General features: G+C 34.4%; 1 protein-coding gene across 2 annotated transcripts in view; it reads right to left on the bottom strand.

Moving 5' to 3' along the window:
- Positions 1-3,482: 3,482 nt before the first annotated feature.
- The window catches only part of LOC126978901 (mucin-4-like), a 39,545-nt gene continuing 16,644 nt past the window's right edge, over positions 3,483-26,383 (bottom strand). Inside the window, exons 3-11 of one of the 2 annotated variants that reach the window (XM_050828021.1) lie at positions 15,241-16,191; positions 14,845-15,021; positions 14,088-14,734; positions 13,620-13,723; positions 12,745-12,854; positions 11,780-11,932; positions 10,225-10,396; positions 6,325-6,480; positions 3,483-4,791 (exon numbers count right to left, since the gene is read on the bottom strand). In XM_050828021.1, the coding sequence (XP_050683978.1) occupies positions 4,579-4,791; positions 6,325-6,480; positions 10,225-10,396; positions 11,780-11,932; positions 12,745-12,854; positions 13,620-13,723; positions 14,088-14,734; positions 14,845-15,021; positions 15,241-16,191 (2,683 nt within the window). In that variant the 3' untranslated portion in view covers positions 3,483-4,578. The remainder of the gene's footprint in view (positions 4,792-6,324; positions 6,481-10,224; positions 10,397-11,779; positions 11,933-12,744; positions 12,855-13,619; positions 13,724-14,087; positions 14,735-14,844; positions 15,022-15,240; positions 16,192-26,383) is intronic. The other variant, XM_050828022.1, reaches the window with a different exon arrangement.

Raw genomic sequence — 26,383 nt, forward strand, 5'->3', positions numbered from 1 at the left:
AAACGAGCGTACGGGTCACCTGGTGTTAAGTGATCACCGCCGCCTACAATCTCTTGCTACAACATAGGAATCACAGGATCGTTGCCGGCATATAAGGAAGGTGTGCGAGTTTGATTTGATATAAACAAAAACATATACGATCATGCAATAATCTCTTAAAGTCACAGCATCTTATAAAATATTTTAAAGTTATCTTTAGCGAGATCATTGGTCAACAGATCAACTCATCAAAATGGTGTAATCTGCTTACGTCATGAAGAGAGACGAGGTGGCTGCAAAAACAAACAACAATTTCATATTTACAACTTTAGTTGCTTCATTTGCTTTATGAGTAATTAGGTGGTGATAAGTGTTGCGATGGCTTGTCAAATTTGACAAAATTGTTATTGATAAGAGCCCGCGCAGTCAGAGGCGTTCCAGAGTTCTAAACATTCAGAAAAACTAATCGACATTCCAAAATAACTAGTATAAAATAGTTGTTCATCTCTAAGCTATTCATGAACATACTGCAAAATTCGCCTTGTTGTCCTCGCGTAGTGCCCAAAACTTTCATTTTTTTCGAAGCTTCTAAGCTTCACAAAAGCGATGATTCTTCATCGGAAAAACTTTCTAGCGACATGTATCTCGTGCAAAGATACAAACGAAACTAGAGCGTGTGTGTCACTCTCGATCTGTCAACGGCCACTAGAACGCTAAACTGAATTCGATCTCTGACCGCTCTGAAACTCCGTCTGGCACTTATTTCTGCCATGAAGCAGTCATTATTAACCATGTGTTTCGGTCTGAAGCGCACCGTAGCTACTGAAATTACTAGGCAAATGAGACTTAACATCTTATGTCTCAAGGTGACGAGCGGGATTGTAGGGCCGCTCGGAATTTTTAGGGTTTACAAGAATCCTGAACGTCACTGCATGGGTTGGGCGTATCAATTACCATCAGCTGTTCCGTCTTTTTCATCTATCTCTTATTATTATAAAAAAAAAATCAACTTTAAGGCCGGCATCGCATCTCATGATCTTTTGCGTTCAGCTGCGTAAGTGACAGTGACAGACATTTCCTACCACATGAGTCTATTGCCCGTTTACGCCCTTTTATATTAAACTTATAAATTATATGGATATGTTATAATATTAAAAAATATAAGAATATGTTCTAATATCACACACTATTAATCTTTTGTGAAATTTGCTAAAGATTTACTGGGCGCATTTCTTATTGCGCATCATATTGCCAACTTAAAGGACGGCAACGCATCTTTTGACCCCTGCTGTTGCGGAATCCAAGGGTGACTAGGTCACCACTATCATGACATGATCCGCTTAACCTCCCCCCCCCCTTATATAGAAATACCTATTGCTAAGAAATATACGGGGTCGTGAAAAAACATTCTTTAAGGCATGCTTACACAGAAACACATGCAGTGATTTCCTATACGTGGCATGCTTATACGAGCACCGATACGCATGCTATCGAAACAGTACAACCGTGAAGGTCGCGGGTAGGAGGGGGACTCCATTCCCTTTATACTGCACCCCAGCATTGCTCTGTCTAGCTGCGGATTTGACTCACTAGGGCTTAGTGATTGCTTATCTACCGAGACTCAAACCTTATATGTTAAGCCAACTGCATAATAGTGGGTAGATCGTATCACTTACCATCAGATAATGTCTTTCGTCATTTAAAATCAAGTGTTATAATCCCTTTTAATTAGAAATAAATTTTGAAAAAGTGGTAAATTTTATGTCCTTTAACGGCCGATACCAATTTTCACTCTATCTCCGGTTGTGGCCTACTTGAGATAAAAAATCGTAATTAGAATCTTCTGTCCCAATAAACTTATCGACGGTAAATCAACTTATCCGTACAAATTGTCTGTCAATGGGACGACGCATAGCTTACCAGCGATAGAAGTTTGTATGGAAATTCCAATTCACGCGTCTCAATAAAAGACGATAAGAATAACTTATCGGGTATATTGGGACAGCTTCAGATTATTGACAGCTAATTACTGACAGTAGAAGGTAGTAATTTATCTCTATCTGTAGATATACTATACATAGGGAAGGGCCGTAAGTGATCCTGTGTCTGGTATAGATGAATTTTTTGTTTCCTGGCATGGTCGCTGTTTTGTGAGAATGAAGTGAAAGTTGTTAATTTTTTTATAATATTATTAATTTTTATAACTGCTAATGGATTTCGTGTCGATTGTCCCCAATTCATTTCAAAGTTACCTTTCATTGCTACGTATGATTCAAAGGCACCAAATGTTTGGGAACTTGTGCAGCAATAGTGTGCAAAATAACGACAATACCAAAAAGTTAAGAAGCATTGAATGAAAACGAATCGCCGTATATTTAAAAAAAAAAGTATAGTTATGAGAGACTTACTGATTAAATGTAATACATATTTTAATTAATAAAATGTTACAAGTTATGCAAGAGGGTCCTCAGTTAGACATAGGTAGGTACTGAAATACCATACTAACCATATTTACGGCTATTTCTACGTCCGCCGTTCCGATCAAACTTAATCACTACTTACCGCTGATGATTTAAAAGTTATCTGTGAAGTGTAAGGCGATACGTTTAACGCGGTAATAACTTCCAACATCTTCTTATTTAGATTTGATTCATGACTTATATTATATTTATGACTGACATGACACATAGTTTACTCAATTTGTTAAATGGTTGTCTGTGTGACTCGACCGACCGATAATATATCGGTCAGTAATCCTTTTGGTGTATATTTAAAACCACCAATGTAAGTTGAGTCATATCGATAGGTTCGAATATAATTAATAAATATAATAAAAAATAGTTTTTTTTTAAATAGCACTGTAAGCGCAAATATTGGTGAAATCTCGTGCGCCCTGGTAGCTCTACCTGGTAATCAGATAGCTAACTGTAACCCAAAGTATATCTTGGATTATTAACCTCAGTTTTGAAGTACATGCAGTGCTCGTTACCGACATTCAACTCTTTTATATATTTATATTGGAAAATAATATATTTTAATACTATTTTAGATAAATAAAGGAAGTATATTATTAAACCAGACGTATCACAGCACATTGTTATACTTTTATTTAAAATATGATTTTAAAGTAACATGTGTAACCTGTGAAAAAATTAAGCAAAAGTCTCCACGAGCCTCTTAAATGAAATTACATTTCAATAAGCTTGGAGGCGGTCGCTCTATTCTCAATTTTATGTTATAGTAACCTTTACCACGTAAATTTTGTTAAAAATTCAATTTTAGTCAAAAATTTGCAACGCATAAGTTATTTTTAAACTTTCTAAGGTCTTGTTGTAAAAGTATAATATTAATATATAGCTCTATTGCCCAACAGGACTTACTTACGACTTAACCAAGTTTATGTTTGTGACATAAACATCACCATTAGTATATTCACTAATGTGTTATGTTTGTCTGGAAATTAAGGTCCCTTTCTAGGTGTAGCGTGTAAAAAAAACAACAAATTATAAACATTATCTTATTATTAAGTATATTATCACACTTATGAAAAGATACACACAATATCACGATGGCACTTCCTACTAGTGCTTCAAAAGCTGCATTTCTGATGAATGGTTAACATGTAGCTGTGTTGTCAGCTTTAATTTTGACGATACCAAAGTAATAACTTATATCTGTTAATAAATCTTACTATACTAAATACCGTTATCGATAAAATATTTGAACGCACAGTAGAATTTACGGTTACAATTTACTAGACTTTACTTGTTTCAAGTTGAATTTTATAAGATTTGGTTTGCTTTAAGCAACAACTTAGTTTATTGTTGACGCTCGGTTCAATCTTGTAATATTATTTAATTCTAATATGTACATAAAACGTATATTAAGTTACTGAATAAGATTGTCTCCAGTACACCTCAAGGATGTAAGAACTAAAATTAAAAGATAAAAATAATTCTAAATATATATACGTTATAATATTACTATGAATGAAATTATATAGGATTAAGTAAATGTTTTACGTTCGAGAAGTGAGGAGAAAAATTGACTAAGTCGTAACATGACTGGTAAATATTGGCGATAGCAACATATCTCTGATTGTGCAATGTGTAATGACTCGACAAAAGTATTTCTAAAATTAACTTTGTTGGTAATATATAATGTTACAAGTCATTTAAAAGAGCTGTGAGTAACGGTGCCGTATTTCAAAATTTTTAGCTGTTTGATATCTAATAATTTTATTGATATCTTAATATATTTAATTGAAAGCTTACGTAAGATTGATTACATATTAATTGTTTAGCAAAATATGAATACTTGGTTCAAACTTGAATACGTGTCAAGAAAATTATGTTATTAATTAACATTGAAATATGTTAAATGTTGAGTTAGCAACAAATGAGTAATCTCTGTAATTTGATATAAAGAGATCTATCTTATGATAAGAATCCTGTGGCTAATTGTATTATAGTAAAATCAGTTTCACAATTCACTTATTGATCATACGACACAGTAGAACGGTAGTGTTATTATTAAATATTCAGTGTGGCCTACTGATTTAGGTCAGTCATGTCACGTCAAGAGATCTGAATGCTATATTTATTTCGGGAGCTTCGCCCCTCGCACGGGCCTTGCGGGTCGGTTGCCGACACCAGCCGCGCGTCTTCTCGCGATGAGGGCATCAAGACCGCGCAGCTGAGGGGCTGGGGTGGTCTCCACTATTGCAGCTTCCGTTTCTGTCTCGCTATTTTCCGCGCTGGTTATTTCTTCGGATGTTTCCGTTGATGCCTTCTTCGGTGCTTCAGTTGGAGCCTGTAGTTAGATCAAATTTAAGCGTAATCCTTTCGAATTAAGTGTTTAATTAAATTAAACGTATTTCTAAGGCCAAGTAATGATCGGTCTCTGTCAACTAAACTTATATTTATTATGGAATTTGAGGACAAACGTGAAGGATCACCTGGTATTAAGTGGTCACCGCTTTCGTAGAGGAGTCACACAAGTTCGTTAAACTTTTTGGCGAAGGTGAACAATTTTTTTAGATTCCCATATTTTTTTAATGAAAATAAGGGATGAGACGAGCAGGATGTTCAGCTGATGGTAATTTATACGTCCTACCCATTTACAATGCAGGGCCGCTCAAGATTATTGAAAAATCCACAAATTCTGAGCGGTACTACAACTGCGCTCATTTCCTTGAGACATAAGATGTCAAGTCTCATTTGCCCAGTAATTTCACTAGCTACGGCGTCCTTCAGACCGAAACACACTAATGTTTACACATTACTGCTTCACGGCAGAAATAGGCGCCGTTGTGGTACCTATAATTTAGCCGGCATCCTGTGCAAAGTGAGCCGCCCACTAGTAAATCTTATCTATCTGGATTCACCGCGCAAGGAAGTCCATTTTTTAGTTTGGTTGTACGTAGAATAAGTTCCTTAGAGACCGCAATGTCCTTCACACACAACGATGGATCCAAACGACGGGGATGATATCCTAGTTTATAGCGTGTTATGCGAAGGTGGATTGCAGGAGTTAGGTCCACAAATATTATATTTTCCACTTATAGTGCTATGGCACTACCATAGCGGCAAGTCCAGGTCTAAAAGCCAAACGATTGTTAGAAGTACTTCACAACTCTCTTCTACCTGTAGTTTCTTTTTGCTGCAGAAATAATCACAGTAAATGATACAGTAAAATATTATTATTAGCATTTCGGGATGCCATATTACTTTCACAAGTGTTATCTAGGATCGATTGACTGATTATAGACACATGAGACTTTCCATCCCGCGGTGACGGATGCAGAGTGATGTAATCGGGTTTTTAACGCATTACGTTACGCAGTCGTTTTGAGATGTGTTACGACTTGCATATATTTATGCACTGATAGCATATGGTGCCACTTTATTAGGTGGTTCCATCATTAAAACATGACTTGTAATAATAATATATGTAAAAACTTACAAATTTGTACATCTGGTAACTTATCATAGCTTTAGGAAGATGTTAAATGTACAATTTTAATTTGTAACCAAAATTTATGAACGACCCGCATCGTTCATAAACTCGAACCCGCGACCTCTCGGGTTCCGTCCAAGCGCTCTTCAACTGAGCCGAGTGACGTATGGTTCGTAAAGATTGGTATATCTTGTTCGACTCTCAGGTTGTGGCTCCATCTACAGGATCTACTTTACAGTTAATAACCTGCTCAACGCCAATGATTGCATATCAGGAATTTGACTTGAGATGTCGCTCTTACAAATCTACGCAATTTGTTATTTTTAAAGTATCACTAAAATAACAATTTGCTTAGATGTTAAAATAATTATTAATCTAGTATCAAACCTCAGTTGAAGCAAGTTTTCTCTTCAGTAACGGATTCGGTCTTCGTGGTGGGGCGGTCACGGCAACTCTTGGCTTGGGCGAGGGAGAGACCTGGAGTCTGTTCCGAAGCCTGATGCTACCTCGAGATACTTCCGGAGCCGGAGTTGGTGAAGGACCCTAAAATTTTGATTTTATTTGCAGATTACAATTTTTTTTCCTTCCTTTATCTAACATAATAATATAGTTATTATAATGTTGCCCCACTTGCATTACAATCTAGCCTTAACTTAGACCAATAAGTAATTCTACTTTAACTTAAACTGCTAGATAAATTAAACTAAGATCCATTAACATATTTCTTAATGTCTCTATTAAGTGGAAGTCACTTTGATCATGTGTCATTTTGATAATATAAATTTTTTTATGTTGTATTACATTTATTGGCTAGCACTACACTAACTCAATGGTTTTGTTCGTTTTAGTCTTCTTACTTTTTATTCTATTTATTTATTTATAAATATACAGTTTCTTCTTAAAATAATACAAAGTCCTGTAAAACTGTTTACACAGTTTGTCAACAGGATCGAGCGAGTCTCATAAAATAAATCTTAAAGCATATTTTACAAATGTTACTGCAACAATAAATATTGATTTAATAGTTTTTTTAAATTTATTTCTGTTTATATCAGTGTTGTCAAGGAGATGGATATAATAGATAACAAATGGTATGAAAGTTGTATGTTTGAATTTTATTGTTTTTATTCAATTACGCAACACCGAATATACCAATTATTTTGGTGTTGTATTTTTTGAATATTGAATCAGCGATTCTCGTTTAGGCAACAAACGAAAATCAAAATATATCTAAGTATTCGAAAAGAGCAACCTTATGATTACGTACAGTTCGAAAAAAACATATCCCATCATTTTTTTAAGAAAATAAGGGCCGAACGAGTAGGACGCTCAGCTGATGGTAATTGATATGCCCTTACATTGCAGTGCCGCCCAGGATTCTTGAAATACCAAAAAATTTTGAGCGGTACTACAACTGCGCCTTGAGACATAAGATGTCAAGTCTCATTTGCCTAATTTCATTAGCTACGGCGCCCTTCGGACCGAAACAGTAATAACATTACTAATTCATGGCAGAAATGGGTGCCGTTGTGGTACCCATAATCTAGCCGGCATCCTGTGCAAAGGAGCCTTAAACTGGTAATATTAACTCCAGTCTGATGTTCAGCCATTTAAAAGAAAAATAGTTAACTGAATAAGTAACTATGTGAATGTTACTGATTCGAAGCGAAGTTTAAAAGTGATTGACAGCTTCAATACGCTTAGATACTGTTGGGGTTGCAGTGGTACTGTAGTGCTTCTTAAGTAATTCCACACTTACTCACAGATGGGTTTCATGCTAAAATACACAAATCGGCCTCAATACTACAGCGTCTAAAGAACAGTGACAACCACACCCTGAAGATGATCACTGCCAGATCAGACTGCTCCATACAGAGTCGCTGCTTTGAGATTGCCACAAGGCAGATAAAATCATATGTATTTATTATATAAGAGGCAAAATTGTTACTAACATACTTTAAACTATTATCTTTGAACATTTTTGATTGAAATTAATATTATTTTTTTATTGTTATACACCCAAGTGAGGAATCATGCTTTTACCTTTATATATATATCAGTATATATATACTTTTTTATATATACTTACGACGAAAATAAATTGCTAACGATCATGTATTTAGCAAATAAAAGCAAATGCAGTTTTATAAGTTGACCATACATACACACTCACGCCTTGTTCCCGTCGGAGTAGGCAGAGACAATAGAATGCCATTTGATTCTATCCTTACGAACCTCACGTGCTTCCTCTACATTCATTACTCTTTTCATACATGCTCGCCGGTTGCGTTTGCTTCGGACCTCTCCTTTTCTCAAAACGTCCCCAATTTGGTCGACGAATGTTCTACGAGGTCTCCCGCGACCGACTTGCCACACACACTTGCCTTATATATTTGATGCGTCATTCTTTTTTCACTCATTCGCTCCACGTGTCCAAACCATTTCAGTCCTTGTCACGATAAGTTGACCAATGAGAGCTAATTACAGTCAGTTTAACAAAGGGCTCTTAAAAATATTTTACCGGGTATTTATTGTCCGTGTCAGGAACAAAGATTACGAATTATAAGATTCGAATGGATATATTTTGATTATAACTCTTATAAATACTTTTTTTATTGAAGTAGGCGCTACTTTGCGGAAATCCATAATTATACAAATGATTTAAGTTTTCTTTAGTGTTCATTCCGCCAATATTTGTTTTTAAACAATTCGACACGTGTTTCGCCTCTACACGAGGCATCCGCAGGACGTGTTGTCTCGCCAACATGGCACGAGTTTCGTGCCAGACAAGTGTTACTAAAGAAAACTTAAATCATTTGTCTAATAAATACTTAATTCAACCTTACATCAAACTACTTTTACGATTAATATTAAGACCAGTAATGTACCTATGTTACAAAAGTGTTTTTTTTAATGAATAGTACAGGCAAATCTGCGCTACTGAATGTAACAGCCAGCCATTAAGTAGCCGCAAAAAATCTAAACTTATTATAAAATTGTTAAACCAAAGCCTACTTAAATTCCTCGGTTGGTAATGTTGCAATTTTATTATATAAATATAAACGAACACTGACTTCATTGGCTGCAGCAGGTTTGAACCGACCAACCTTGATTTACTTTCGTTATAAAGCAATAGTCTCACTGAATATTATTAAACCATAGGTCAATGTCTACTGTTTTTCAATTAGCCTAATACTATGAAGCGATTGCGTTTAGATGATGCTGATTTGTCGTTTATTAAATAATGCTTTTTCTGGGATTATCTATCTATAATTTTGAAGTTATACTTCTTTAGGCGCGTTATGAAAAAAATATGAGAGTGAAATTTTAAGATGCATCACTGTAACAGGTTGAAGTTAGTTCCTCAAATATTCTGACGTCTGCGTCTTTCGCCGTATTGAGCCGTATTCATTATTTAATAATTAATTGTCAAAGCCATATTTGCATGATTTTTACAAAATTGTTCTTTATAAAAACGTAGAATAGCACGAGGAATAAATCATTTTAATGATTTTTGCTTCGTTAGGCCAAAGAAGTATAACTTCTTGCGCGCATAGATTTTTTTATTACATACACTTTTTTTTTATATGATACACAAGTAGCTGCCCGGTCCTGCCTTGATTACTATTAAGAGGTAATCTGACGTAGATGTTTTTTCAAAATATTTTTTTTTTATATTGGATGGCTCATTTACAAATACAACATATACCGGTACTGCCGATAGCCGTCGAACCGTTTCGGAGACATATATACGGATATACAGACGGATAGATATAAATCTCACAAATATGAATTTATGAAAAAAGTGTTTAAACATGATTTAATAACTAACACTCCTTTTATAAAAAAAAATATAGAAATCAAAAGTATATTTATAACAGAAATATATAAAATAAATAAGTATTATCCGACTTTTTAGAAAGTTTTTTATCACTTATTTAACTGAGGACTTTCGTTTATTTATTAAAGAAGAATATAATTAAAGAAAAAATTACTTAATATGTATGTATTCAATTATGTATCCAGTGCATTTCAGACTACTTTTATAATTACTTATTAAACAAAATATTTTTTGTGGATTATTTCTTAAATATTTATTATTCAAAATACCTACATTTTAAATATCATATCACTATAAGGGACGAGACGAGCACGACATTTAGATGATGTAAATTGATACGCCCTTCCCATTACAATGTGCAGTGCCACTCAGTATTCTTAAAAAACCCAAATGAAGAGGTAAAGAAAGAAATAAATTTATAGACATAGCTAAATCTAGCAATATACCTCTGCATCAGCTTCGGTGGCCGCCGACTCAGATGCCGATGTGTCTACAGATGACTCCGCAGGTGCATCCGTGGGTGCCGGGGTGACAGCTCCAGGCCTGACACGGGGGTTAGGCCTTAGGTTCAACCTTGGTCCTGGTCTCAGCGATACTGGCCTCAATCCAGGTCGGCGGCTGTAATTTACAGGTACAAAAATTAAGAATACCATTACATAGATGACAGAAATGAGAATTTAAGATAATGGCGGTCGTATTGCGTGACTCGAAAGCGTCCTAATTATGACGTATTATGAGAGTGGATAACGTAGCCAGTCAAACGCATCTGTCTTCTTTTTCTTATAGTTTTAATCACGTAGTAGTAAATGTTATGAGGGTTAATTCCTTGTGGGGCGACTGCTGCCTGACATATACATGACATTATATTTCTACATACGCTTGCAACGCTCCGGATATTACAGGGATTGTGCAGAAATAGTGTGCAAAATAACAATACTACGAATAATTTAATAATCTCATAGTTAAGGATGTTCGCCTATTATTTCATTTAAAAAAAAGCAGTTTAGTTCAGTAGACTTGCTGAGGAAATGTATTACAATGATTGGTATACTTGCATTTGTGTAAGAGTAAGAGACTCACTATTAGATATACTGAAATGAACCATATTTGAATACCTCCGCGTTGTTTCCCGTCCGCGTTACGTTTGAAACTAAATCACTACTTACTTTCGGCTATTTCACTGCGAGTACCTTCTTATTTAGATTTCTATGATGTTATTTTATATCATTAGTTTACTTTTCTATTTATTGAGCCTTACTCCTATGGTTCTCAAGGGGATGTTGAAACTTACAATAAACATTAAGAAAATACTTGAGAAAAAAAAAAAATAAACAAATACTTGAGGTCCCGGATATCAGTCCGATCAAAGGACACTTTCTATATTCTATCTCAAATAAAAGGTTATTTAGATTCCAAATTTCACGTCATCCGTCAATCAATCAAATAAAAATAATATAGAAAACGATTATCTTTCACGTTCCTAAAATAACAAGCTACAAATACTAATAAGTGAAGTCATAGGTGGATTTAATGAAGATAATATGACCAACACGTTGAATTTGAGTTTGATTGTTTATTGAAATGCTAAAAGCAGGAATTCGATTAGAATATCAATCGCGGATAGCTAATTTAGGATTCTGATTGAATGTAGAAATCGGCCAGTAGTAGAAAAACACTATGATATGCGCTTTTATCGGACTAAAAATTTCAGAAAAATGCAATACATTCAGTAGTTTCACCCGCAAAGGTGATCCTATTATCTGTTTACTTTGCCTAATTGTCTACGTGCCTAACATTGGTGTAAGTATGTTTAGTTGATTAAGAACTATATTTATGATAACTTGAGAATGTATTCCGATCAAATAGATAAAGAAAAGAAAATGACTGGAATAAAAGCGCCACATGCTCCGTACGAGAATTTAACAACCAACTGAATATCCGGGTTCGTTTAGTTCTCAAAGCGCTGCAAATGACACAGGCCTGGTTCGACATAATACATACCCAATTGTCCTGCTAGGAGTTGGTGTGGTCTCCACGACTTCGCCAGAGGCAGCGTTGGAGGTAGCTGACGGTGCTGTGGTTTCGCTGACTTCAGCTGAAGAAGCCACTGTCGTTGATGAGGGCAAACGTCTAAGTCCGGGACGTAGGCGTTGCCTGATTATAAGAAAGACATATTAAAGACTTATTCAATTATACTCTCGCATTGAAATATAAAAAGATAATAAGATGTTTATGGCAAAAAATCAACCAGTAGACGAATATTTTTACTGAATTTTATAAATTTACTGAAATACTCGAAAATCATACCTACTTTGTGTCAGCAAATAAAATCTACACTTATATTTTATATTGCAATAGTTTTCAATGTATTTCTGGACGTTACGAGATGGCAACCTTCAAAAAAAGTACATAATCCTATCTAATTATTCTATCTATATCTATATATATTTTATTGCATAGGCGATCACTTAACATCAGATAACCCTTTGGGGCGTTTGCCACCTCTTCCATAGAAAAAGTTTTGTGATTTTCGAACTCGTTGGTCACACATTATCACATAAATCTACCTAACAAACAAGCTGGTTGCTGATTGCATTGCATATCATTTCAAGTCTTGCAGAATGTTTATTATTCACATTTATTTCGGGTGGTAAAAATATATGGGGCAATGTTAACAAAGGTACGTGAGGTAAGGTTTCGGTTTATTAATAAAAACTATTGTGTAATCCATACAGAACATTCACACATGAATTTGTATATATTACATTTGTATGTATTAAAATAATACCCGAGGACAAAAAAAATAGTATATATATATATATATATATATATATATATATATATATTTCTATGCATTTCGGCACGCTAATCATAGAAACGGCTAGACTGTTTTTGAATTTGATTTCACTTTAATATTGTCAAAGCTCTCCGTATCTAGTGTTTGTCATTCCAATCGATCGACATACCTGGAAGCAGGTGGTTCAGTCGCTACGCTGCTCGCTTCTTGTGTCGGCGCAGAGGTTGTTGAAGTTGGACGAGAGCGGCCGCTGAAGAGGCCACCTCGACGACCAAACGCCTACGACAATAAAATACCAACGTACAAACAATAATCAACCGCTGTCTACATTTACTATCGGAATATTAGCAACGTAACAAACACAAACTAAAACAGTCAGTTTAGGAACTCAAATAATCTGAAAGAATGTAAGTTATATAACATATAGAATTGTTATCAGATTTTAGTCATAACTTAAAAACTTCAGGCAAAAACTACACCTACACATTGAAGTAAAATATGTAACATATTATGTGGATTTATTAATTGTGAATACATAACTAATATAGTGTAGATTTTCTAAGTTAAATATAGTACAGATTTATATGAGAAAAAAGCTTCAAAATAATGGCACACAATGTTGTTTTTCTCTAATTGAGTAATTCGATAGTTTTAAAACCGCGACAACAAATATTATTTGTCTAATAATAAAAATAATAGAGGAACATGAAATTTTTCAATATATAAAATATATATTACCTACATTATATTAAATATAATGCTTGTACTGAGTCAAACTGAATGATATCGTATGTGGAATAAAATGCGTAGATACAGATGGTTGAGTCATAGATACAATATTTGGTGGTGGTGGTGTCTTTGTCTTAAATTATCAATCAAAACTATGTTTGCTAGTGAATAATACAATATTTGCGGCAAATCTTAAATGGAGGCTAACAGGTTAGTTATAATCGCATTGCAGTCAGTCGCTAGAGCATGTCGGTTTACATAATAATACGAGTATTTGCTAAGAAAATAATATTTACAAATAAATTGAAAGCGAACCTTAGGTTGTGACGCTGACTTCTCAACTGGAGCAGCAGTGCTGGCTTCAGTTGCCGCAGCTGATGTTGAGCTCTTTCGGATTCCATTAGGCTTACTGAACCGACCTGCAAAAATCACTTCTGTATTTCAGAATATTATTCATTTAAATTTAAGTCAAAACTAGCAAATATCCAATAGCGATACTTATTTTATTATATCAATTCGCAAAGCAGTATTGTAATAATTAGCAGCGCACAAAAATACGACTTGGTAATTCTATTAATTGTAAGAAAGTGGGCAAAGTACGAATAGGTATATCCGTCCGGAGAGATATTGAAGTGTGATTATCGGATACAACAACTTTCGCCTTCGGACGGTAAACATGTGAATGTGTCATTGATATATTTCAACCACTCGTTAAGCAGAAACCAAATGGCCTTTTGATTGAAATAAATCAACAATGATTAAATACGTGATAGATTAGGATACCTCGGGATTTTGTTGAAGTTTCTTGGGGTGCCTCAGTCGCTGCGCTGGTTGACACTGGAGTACGAGATCTGCCACCAGGTCTAATTTTAAACCGAGATGGACGAGTCGGTGCCACTGTTGTAGTAGTTGTTGTTGGTGCTGGTGTTGTTGTCGTTGTAGTCGTGGTTGTTGTCGTTGTTGTTGTAGTCGGAGTAGTCTCCACTTCTGTGGTGCTTACTGCTTCTGTTGTCCATGCATCATCAACTACAGTCGTAGTTCCATCAAAACTTATTTGATCACTAGATGGATTGATTTCATTATTCAAATTTTCACCAGCCAAGTAAGCATACAGATCAAGAGCTACCTTTTCCATGGCGGTCATCGTAGTATATTCTGTCGTTTCTTGTTCAGGTGTTGTTGTATGTTTATAGTCCGATGGTAGTTTCGAATCATCTAATACTTCTTGAAATATAATGCCGCTTGATATGCTATGCCCTTGTCTTTCTTTAGTATGGGCTGCTTCTTTTACAGGAGGTATACTATTAGATACATCTGTTGTAGTTTTACTCTCTGAAGAATATCTCGTAGGAGGTTCTTTATATTGAGCAGGAATGCCTCCGGAATGTGTTTTAAAACTATCGAGGTCGACGAGCTCCGAACTTGGGCGTCTGAAAAATTGTACGAATTATAAGTAAAAACTTAAGAACATGTAAATATTCCATGGTTTAATTCTTCGTAGAAAGCCAATTATTGTTCTTTTCAGCACAAAGCGATTTACCTAACATGTGCTCGTGTCCTACTTCTGGTTTGACCAATAGATTCATCAGCTACATTGTCAACCTGTGGTCGACCGCGTTGCTTTATTCGCTCTGAAGAAACTTCAGGAGCGACCGTAGTTGTACTTGATGCACCAAAACTACGTCCCCGTGGCGGGAATCGCGTACTTGATGGCAATCTGTTAAGCAAATTTATTTTGTACGTACATTTCATAAATCCCTTTTTGAAGTCTGCAGCAAACTTGTCAGATACCATCAGCTACTGTAGAGCTTCTCAAAAGCGGGTTAGTTAGTTCTACTTCTAAGGCGGTGTTATTTACAATAAAAGCTTGTAACTACTTCTACCATTATTAATATACCGATAATGATACCATAAATATAAATTGATGGTAACTCACCTTTCTTCGACCTCCTCTTCAACGGGGGCGGGAGCAATATTTCTTCCCCTTGAACGACCTCTTGCAGGAGGAGAGTACACTTCGTTGTGAGCCTCTGGTGTTGCGTGAGTGGTTGTTGTAGTAGATCTATCGATCGAACTATATTTACTTTTACTTCTAGTATCTTTTGTAATTTGATTTTCTGTTTCCTTAGCTGGCCCATCGTGTGAGTTTAGAACTGGTGCGGGGCTGGATACCTTTTCTTTGGAATCTTTTTTGCCTTCTTCATCTTCATCGTAGTAATAATAAATGTATTCATATTCATAGTCTTGACCGTTAGGACCTTTTTTTATCTGGATTCTTGAGTGCTGCTTTTGTTCTGTGCCAGCTGTTTCAAGTTTTACATTCGAAGATAGTAACCCACTATTAATGTCCTCAATAGTATCGAAATTAATAGGAATATAATCGTATGCTTGGGTTGTTGCTGACGCACCAGTAGTTAGAACTGGTTTTTGAGTAGTTGTTCCAGCATCATTAGTAAGTTTTCCTGACTCTGACATAGTTTCTAATGCAACGGCCATTTTAGGGTTTGTATCTACATCTTTAATATTTTCTTTGATTTTGATATCTTCTAGCTTTGATACAGGAACATCGACTTCAATCGATTCTGATGCCTTTAATTTCTGGCCTTTTTTGTACTGGGCTTTTTTATCTTCTTCTATTGATACTATACCTTCCAATGGGTGCTTTAGCTTCCCAGTGTGTATTTTTTTCAATATTTTTTCACTTGATTCTTCTGGTTTTGTATGTCTGTGGTTTGGATGTTTTTCAGGTATTTTATGGGATGTTTCAAAGTTTCTTAAGGGTGTTTGCTGTCCGGAACTTACTATAACATACTCTTCGCCGGGCCTTGGTTCAGTTATAATATCTACCTCCCCCAGTACCGCGTATGTGGCACACAGCATGAAACATCTGAAACAATAAAAGAATATTAATATTTTGAAGATTACCATTCAACTGAAACATTTCACTACTTTACCTAGCTAGCTGATTGGCAAGTTATGGTGAGATATACGTCTATTTTGTTACAAAAACTTATAAATCACTTTCGTTTAAACTTAATCGTGTTCCGTATGACGCAATTAGTCTACTTGAAACTAGTCTACTAGGTAAGAATAGCTAATTGTTATTTCATAATGGATTTGCATAAATGTCGCAGTCAAAGCACATTGAGCATTACTACCAAATAACTTCTGTTGCATATTGCAAAAACATGTGAAAATAGGCTAGAAGAGTGCAAAATAGTCATTGTAAAATGTAACAAATGGTTGCAAAATGCGATGTAATCGTGAGAAATTATGACATAAATCGGAACGTGGGTGTTAGTAAGTTTAATTTCGATTCGGAGCAAGTGCACATCGATGAGGCAACGACTCATAACGATTACTTTCGCTTGGGATTCACTCTCACGCGACGCGCCCGATGTTGCCTTATTCAACGTCACAATAATTTAGCTGTTATATTAAAGTAACTATCCTATATTTCAATTATAAAGAAACGTGTTTCACAAATATCCCAAGAATAAGCAAAATAATACAGGTTATTTTAGCAGGATATATACAGGATAAATTTATACCTACATTAATAGAGTCGGAACAATGAAACTTCCGTACTTTTTCTGAGATACAGGTCGATAACCTTCATTGGAACGACTTTTGCTCATTAAAATTTACAACGCAGAATACCATAGCTATATTATCGGAAAAATCATTATCTTACAATAGGTAGGTACTATGTGAATACTACTTCATGGTCTCAACATGCTTATTCCATAATTCTTATTTTATATACCAAATGAGCATGGATCTGCGAGGCTTTTTCAACTTCATAGTCAGTTAGTCGGTCTTACGGGAATTAATGTATTTTACCATAGAATTATCTGTATGCCGGTATGATCAGAATTTCTCGCCTTGCCGGCTGTCTAATTGATTCTCAAGAACGCGTTTATCTATGGTCTTTAATGCAACCAATTATACATTGAAATGTATTTCTTAGCCTTAGTAGCTCCTTACATGAGTGCTATCGAACCGGTATGAGATATACCGGTTCAATTTCACTAGGTATAAGGTCGAGAACAAGGCTAGACCAACGATTGAACTGGACATTCTTTACTGGCCTTATTTAACTAGATCCTGCCACTTCCTGCGTAAATATTATTTAGATGTAAATCTAAAGAACTGAGTATGTATCGTCACATTCTTTGACCTATGCCTACTATTAACGCACATTAATAGAAAATTAATAGACCTGCTATAGGTTTTGGCCTCAGTATTATACCAAATATTAGATGTTCAGTAGTCTCAGATCAAACGAAGAGTTCCTTGTTTAAAATTTGGAACCCTCAAGGATCCTTTGATTGTCAATTAATTACCTTAACGCGGAAACAGAAACAGCGGATTGTTATCGACGAGTTACAATAACAATTATTAACAACGGCGGACATTCGCTATAAAGCAGTTTACGTTGCGTGTCATGTTACTGTTATTAGTGAGAAATACTTTCATAGGTTCATATTGCCGCAATAAAAAAGTTAATCACCCAGACTGTATAAGTTTTAAATAATCGAATTGTGAAATGGTCTCTTGGCCGGCATGGAAATTACTCAATACTGCTGTTTGTAAAATGAAATGAATTTGATGGTTGTGATGACGTCATAAAAAGCATTGCATGAGCAACGTGCTTATAACATGTTAATATTCTTCTTTTTGAAATTCAAAAGTTTTTTTTTTAATGTGATGATACATAGTACTAATTATACATAGTCCAAATGATGAAGTGGCAGTAGCACATAGTTTGACGGACATATGGCCGTTGGGGCAGTAAAGTCCTCGAATGGCGACCACGTACCGGAAGACGCAGTGTTGGTAGGCCCCCACAAGATGGACCGATGATCTAGTAAAGATGGCCGGAATACGTTGGATGAGGGCAACGCAGGACCGATCGTCGTGGAAATCTTTGGGGGAGGCCTTTGTCCAGCAGTGGGCGACTTCCGGCTGATGATGATGATGAGGCACAGAATTTTGAACATCTACGACAGGACAGTTCGTAACCACCTGCATTATTAATACACTTTTGTTGCTATCTGTTCAGCAACTGTGCTGAGTTCGAATCTCACGTAGCTCAGCTCTTGCTTTGTTAACTATATGAAATTGTTAAATAATTATTGTATTGGCCATGGAACTTGACAGCTGATATGAAAATGCTTATTTAATTTAACATTGAGGAGACAATTACGTAGCAGTACAAGCAAGTATTGTGCTTTTTTTGTTCACGCAGATAGTTTACGGCATATTATCTCAGGTATTTTTTATAGCACAGGAGGACAAAGATCGTCGCAGTCCATATTCTCTTACAACACGAGAGGAATCATAGGAGCGTCGCCTGTCTAGGACATTGGTGGTATCGGTCGCAATTTTTTTATGCTTTTGTCTAAGTGTTAGGGTAAGCTTGTTTCAATTTCACGGTAAAATTAATCTCCTAATTTCTTTGAAGTTTTGTATCCCAATGGAGTGTATTAAGCATAAAGTGATTGACAAATAACATTTATTTTTATTCGCTTTATTTTGGCTTTATCATAAGAAATAATGTAAAAGTAGATATTTAATACTGGTTATTAACACAATATTTGAACAATATGTACCTTTGCTACCTGTCAATAAATGAAGATTTTTACTTGAAATTAATTATAATATTTTTTACACGTGTACATATAAATACCTGTTCAAGAAATGTGATAAAAATCGTATAATTAAATCCTTAAATCCCGGCTAGCACTGTGTATTGTGAGAGAATTACTGAAAATATATTTAAATAAATATGCGACGATTTTAAGAGCCAATAATTAATGCAAATGTGACATAAAAATTATCTCATTTGAATTCCAATTAATATCTATATTATGTCAAACACTTTATTATATATAAAAGTATATATATATATTTATCTAAGTAGGTCATTTTATAATTGCTTTGACACAACTATGAAATTCCAAATCAAAAAGGTCAGGTGAAGAATAACCAGTTCTTTAAATACTTATTAAAAAGCAATATAAGTCTCATCGCTCTATTCCGCAATATGCAAAGTTGACATTTAAGTTATGAAGGACAAACTAATGTTATTTAGGTAAGTAACAGAATATATTATTATCTGGGTAGCTTTATATTAGATTTACAATCATCAATGCAGAGGGGTGAACATTATTAGATTTACCCTTATTTAATAACTTAAGGTAGAAAAAAAATCGAGATTGGTAATCCATTGCAATAAATATTATAAACACTTTAATGATTGACTAAAGATCTTACCGCAGTTCAAACCAGTAAATTAGTTCGATTGTTTTCAAAGTACAATAAATTCTATACATAAACTACATTTTGAGTAATTAAAAAAAAAGAGAATACACTAGAAAATTAAATTCCCTAAATAATGTCGTAAATGTTATTCCAAAAATAATTGTCCAGTATGAACCTTGTTCGACATAAGAAATTAATATGGTGCAGATTTTTTTTTTATTCCAATAATGTTGCTTTAGTGTTTATAAAACTACATTCTCAATACAATTTCGTAAAAATTATTCCAAAATAGACTTCTGCGATAGTAAAAAATACTTAATAATTACCAGTGAGGCTCTTTAGCACAGAATGTCGGCTAGATTATGGGTACCACAAGGCGCCTATTTCTGCCGTGAAGCTGTAATGTGTAAGCCTTAATTGTCTTTTGGTCTGAAGGGCGCCGTAGCTAAGTTAATGTGACGAGCACAGTTGTAGTGCCCCTTAGAATTTTTGGGTTTTTCAATAATCTTGAGAACTGCATTGTAATGGGCACGGCGTATCAATTACCATCAGCTGAACGTCCTGCTCGTCTCGTTCCTTATTTTCATTAAATAAATAAAAAACTGTAAAATCATGCTTCAGTGCTCAGTACATATAATATTGTATTGAAAAGTTTTGATAAATACAATAGGTCTTTTTAATGTCCTTTAGTTTCTTAAGGATATTATAAACTGGATAAATGTGCCGCCGTCTGTGACATAAAAAATGAAATTGTAACGACAGTTTTAAGGATTATTTCCATATAATTAACACTCATAAATATTTAGCATCTGCTCATTAAATATTATGATTTTATAGCTTCCTGCACTACACGTATAAGAATATAATATACATAGCCGGTTTTAGACTTGTTTTTTGCTTGAAAGTAAAAGTAATTTTTGTCAGAATTATAACGGATTATGTAAGATATTTATGATATTTTCTTAATGTTCGATAACTGTGATCTAGTAATATATTTTTAGACATATTTTTATTACAATATTTATATAATCATTAGCCGTTCCTGCTCGCTTCGCTGGGCGAATTTAAAAGGTAGTAAATTAATGAATTGAATCGAAAAATAAGTAGCCATAAACCAACTATGAAAAATTTCTCATCGAATGGTGGTACTTTCATGTCGATACGTTCAGTGGTTTAAGCCTGATTGAGCCCCAAACAAAAACCATTTTTTTTATATATATAGAAATATATATATAGACCGAATACTTACGTACATCATTTTAATTTTTTTATTGACAGAACAGCGTCGAGATCATGCCGTGTCTCAAATTATGTAACAGATTACAAAAAATCTGCTTGTCTGTGCGTTTGTGCACTCTCATTTTAGTTTAACCGAATTGAATGTATTTTATTACATTTATTATGATACATAACAAAATAACTCGTACATAACACCTAAACTTATTTCTGAAGAGTTTGTATTTTTTTCTATGATTAGGTTTCAGCCACTAATATAACTAACAACACTACAATCGCACAAATCTGTCAGTGAACTAACAACTAATTCGTGGAATGACTAATTTTAGTTAGTTTAAAAAAAGTTTAAATATTAAATAAATTGTTGTGCAGTGTGTTTTAAACCAATTCGACATCATTTCAGTATGTAAGCTTGAACGCATAATGTAACAAAAGCTGACAAATCTATCAAGAATGCCCACATTAATATTTAACATGCTGGTAGCGAATATTGTACCAACCGGTCCAGATCTCACGATGATTTCACCAAATCTCTGCTGCATTTGTATTCAACAGCCGACGTAGTCATGACTCATCGAGGTACTCGCAAATGGACCCCATAGCTATAGATATAACTCAACAAAAGCCTCGGTATTGTCAACAACTTCTTTGTTAGATGCAGCTTACATAAGACAATTGCTTTATATCTCTACCTACGTCAGTACTACAAAAATATTTGCAATGTATTTGCTTAATAACTTAACTTTTGGGCATATTTTTTAGATGTTTAAAAAATTATGTATCTATAACTTTAAAATATTCTTAACTAGCTGATACCCCGCGACTCCTTCCGCGTACACACAGGACTGAGCACGTAGTAGGTAATTTTTTTTTATTTTTAAACAAAAGTATATTAATTATTATGACTTAATTTAATTATGTTGTTGCAACACTTTAAGTAAATAATGATGTGTTTTGCAAAGTCGTAGTACATTATTTTATTCTATCATAAATGCTTTTCACAGCGCACGCGATGTAAAGATTACAATATTGGAGTTTTAGTGAGGATACCTGATATTTTTGAAAATTTAATACAGACTTTGTCACCCGGGGCGAGTGTACCTTCCCAACAGTGAAATAATTTTTCAAATCGGTTGAGTCGTTTCGGAGCCTAATGCCAACAAACAAACAAACAATCAAATCTTTCCTCTTTAAAATATTATTATAGTATAGGTTAAATTAGGGGTAAAAACCCCAAATATCTTTTTCCAGCTAAGCATTTTGTTTTTTTCATTAAAGCGTTCTGAATATACAAACGATTTATGCCGATATATTTACATAATAAATAAATACATTTTAAGAATTATTAGATACTGGTATCTACAAAACTGTTAGTAAACTTAAAGAATTTCATAACGTGAATGAGAGTTGCCCGGATACTCATAATATGCTTATCTATCTGGAATCCGGATGTGATGTAACTTTGGTGTCGCATTCAACCGATTACGTCAGCATATTAACAAAATATCAAATGTCTGGTATCTACGCGTTTCTTATATTACCAAATAATTTCTCTACCTTGAACTTATTTGGAGACGTTAGGCAACTACTGTAATTTATAAAAAAAATCGTTACATAGTGATAATAGAGACAATGTGTGAAATTCTTTTATATATATTGACGACGACTTGACGACTCCTATAGCCCAGTTAGTGACCCTGCCTACTGTGCTAGAAGGTCCCGGGTTGGAATCCCGGCAGATGCAAAGATTTATGTGATGAATATGGATGTTTGTTTCATTGTCATAGATGTTTATATGTATTTATGTATGTTTAAGTAAGTTATTGTATTAAATATAAAGTTGTATTATGCCCATAGTACAGACTATGCCTAGTTTGGGGCAAGATAATTTGTGTAAAAGTGTTTCAATATTATCTTACTAGCAAAAAATATTAAACTGTACACATGTTATATTTACATATTACAATATCTACAAAAAACTAACTATAAATATTTCGAGCATTTGAAAAGAAAAACAAAAGCTGAATAACTCATTTACAATTATTTTTACTTTCTACGCATATGCAATAGCGTTTTATAGCTTCGATTGATAAAGAGACTTAATTTCGTTTTTCATCTGTCTGTCTGTATGATAACCGTTAATATGATGTTATGTTACAAGTTTGTTGGGGTGTGAACGCAAGCTCTTTTAGCTCCTCTATGAATATTGATAGCAAAGTCACAAGCCTCAACTGTCCTAAGTAATCTTCCCGCGCTACATGCTTTATACTGACTAATTACTTTTAAAATTAAATATCCTTTTATATTATAGTGTTTTTTCTTGTTATTTCATCACAACTTCCACTTGTTTGCTTTATATGTTTCATTAAAAGAGCATTGGAACTCAAATTAATGCCATAACGGGGTAATAGTATGGGAGAGGGATGGATTTTTGTGTTTTACTCGGGTGCTATAGATATTCATGTTGAACATATTCCCACGTCTTTGATTACAGGTGTAGAACTGTTTTAATTAATATAGATTAAAAAACGTAGGATTTGCAAGATTAATGGTAGAATAATAAAAACTCGAGTCTGATTTTTACAGCAGATGTTCAGCCAACCCTAGCAAAGATCCTTTTCAATACGTTGATGGTCTTCAAAATAAGTTTTAAATATTATAGTATAAGTATATGGCAGCTTTATAGAAATGCCATTAAATCTATTATGAAATATTCGTCAAATAATTTTCATACAAACAGTTCAGTTTCATGATATAATCATAAATAATGTAAGGATTATTTGGAGAAGTATTCACAACCCGTTCCTTTTTGTCATATTATTAAAATTATGCAGTATAAACGAATAAATACGTACCGAGAATAATCTGTTTTTCTCTTACAATAGAACACATCTCTGTATCATTTCATCGATGTTAATACATCCATTACGACGAACGCTTGAATTACTGCCCATTTAGCATCAAGAGCTCCCCTACTATAATAGATTTTATTCGTATCGTTAACTCCTAAATGTGATAATCATTCAGTGTCAGAGAGAAAATGCGTGAAAGAACCGTATTATTTAACCAGTGCTACAAACCGTGACGTTACTCAAACTGTTGTTGTGAAGTACGTTGATAACTTCAGATGGTAATGAAAAGCCGTTCATTGTTCATATAATTCGTCAATAACAAGTAACGTTACTGTCCAGTAGAATGACCTCCCACTCTCAAGTTCACAATATTTTTTCTACAGTCAGAGCAATAATTATTGCATTCACTACAAGAGGTCTTTTTATTGTTTAACAACATCAAAATTGCCGAACGAACATTAGCAGTATTACATCGATTGAAGGCCGACCTGAATAAATTATCAGTTCCGACAATTTTGCAACGGAGAAAATAACTGCCCATCTTATTAAAGTAGAAGTTTAATTAAGTAGTTATTTACAACGTTTGACTATTAAAAAAGCATCTGCGACGCAGTAGATGAGACCCTAAACTCTCACCGCAGTGCCTCCGGTTCGATCCTCGCCCGCCTCGTACTTATATATTTTTGATTTTTGAATTTATATTATGTTACAGTACTCGACGCTTTACAATGTTGGCTTTTTGTGATTCTTCAGTTACAAGAGATTACATACTATCAGTTGACAAGTAGGTATGTATGCTCGGCCTCGGATGTACAGAAAAGGATAGGGGGCACAGTTTCTCTCAAAATTTCCCGCAAGAACGCAATTCAAATGATACGCGGACGAAAACGCCGGCATAAGCTAGTATCATTATAACAACACTAGACACACACCACTCTCAATAATAAATCCTACAAGTACAGACGCGTTTATTTATTTTGCTCACGTCGCAACTTATAACTCTTTGTCATGACTATCAAGTAATTCTCCATTGCAATTCGTCTTCAAGACAACATATGCAACTTCTTATACATAGGTATTTCCGCTCCCACAGAATGAAACTGCAGTTTGGAACGGAATAATTTCTTTATAGAAATCTACAATCACAAGGAATCGAAAAGCATTAAATAAGTTTTGTAGTTTAGATTACTAATTCAAATAATTATCATTATTATTAAAGTGTTGCAAATATTAAATTATTTGTAATAGCAATTTTCAATATACATATTTAAGCAAAATATCACTTTTTCTTGTTATTTGGTTTGTTCTTCCGTGCCGGTGCTCTAAACCACTGAGCTAACCGTTCTACCGGAGGTCGTGGGTTCGAATCCCGCATCATTCATAAAACTTTGTTTTTAAAATTTTATTTGTGTATTAATCTTAGAAGTGAGGGTTATCACTTTAAAAACGTAACATATTGTTTGGTCATGCTCGCTTAGAACCTGGTACAAAGTAAAATGCTTATAACAGGTTCATTAATTAATAATACCTTTATATAAATCAGTATATGGGCTTTAGTACCCAACAACTCTTGAGTTTTTGTTGTAATATACATATTTTTTTATTTGTTTAGTTGAAGCGTGTGTGTATTTTGGTCGCTTCACTTTAAAATGATTGTATTTTTAAATAATTTGTACAATGATGAGGCATTTATTGATTTAAAAGAGTTGCAAAAACTTTTTTGCCAATAAATTGTCGTTTAAATTTTGTTTTGAACTTTGAATATGAATATTACTACTTTGAGCCGTTTTAAATTTGTTTATAAAGAGACGAGACGAGCAGGATGTTCAGCTGATGGTAATTGATACGCCCTCCCCATTACAATGCAGTGCCATTCAGGTATCTTGAATAACCCAATAATTCTGAGCGGCACTACAATTACGATCGTCACCTTGAGTCATAAGATGTTAAGTCTCATTTGCCCAGTTATTTCGCTAGCTATAGCGCCGTTCAGACTGAAACACAAAAAGTTGTGGCACCCATAATCTAACGATGCAATGGAGCCATTGGTAAATTAATTCATTTATTCAATAAATATAAATAAAATCTATTGCGATACAAATCCATCCCGCAGTGTGATTCAAAAGTGCACAAGTGACAGTAAGTGATATTAAATGTAGTTGGTTATCTGAACAAGGTCTGGTCTGCAACCCCGAGGTCGCCAGTGAACGGCCGCAAACAAGTATATCATTGGACAGTGCACTTGGACAATACTCTTGTAACCAACGTACAGTAAGCCGGATGAATAGAAACTGTTTAAGTTGATTATTAGTTGCCCCGCGACCATAATATGTCGCAACTACTATTATACACGCGCAATCGGGTTTCGAATGAAATTTTAAAATAAGATACTATAAAAATGTTTGTTATATTATATGAAAATAATTGTACAAGAAATTTCATCGATAAGAAGGGTAGATGAGTCGCTGTTGTTCTTTTTTTTAATGTTATGTTTCAATAACATTTATTTTAATCATTATAAATCTGAGTTTAATGTACCTCTTTTTATAGTCAGTGTATTTATACTTCAGGACACATTAAATACATTCAAAGTCCTCATTCGCACGAGCGCTTTACAGACGTCCGTTAAAAAAGCGTTGAAAAAAATACCACAAAGTATATTCAACCAACCTGCCAGTGCACATTGAACACAGCTCGAAATAAAGCGTCGCGTTTTAAAATCGT

The sequence above is a fragment of the Leptidea sinapis genome, chromosome Z (assembly GCF_905404315.1).
Source record: "Leptidea sinapis chromosome Z, ilLepSina1.1, whole genome shotgun sequence".
Lineage (NCBI taxonomy): Eukaryota > Metazoa > Arthropoda > Insecta > Lepidoptera > Pieridae > Leptidea > Leptidea sinapis.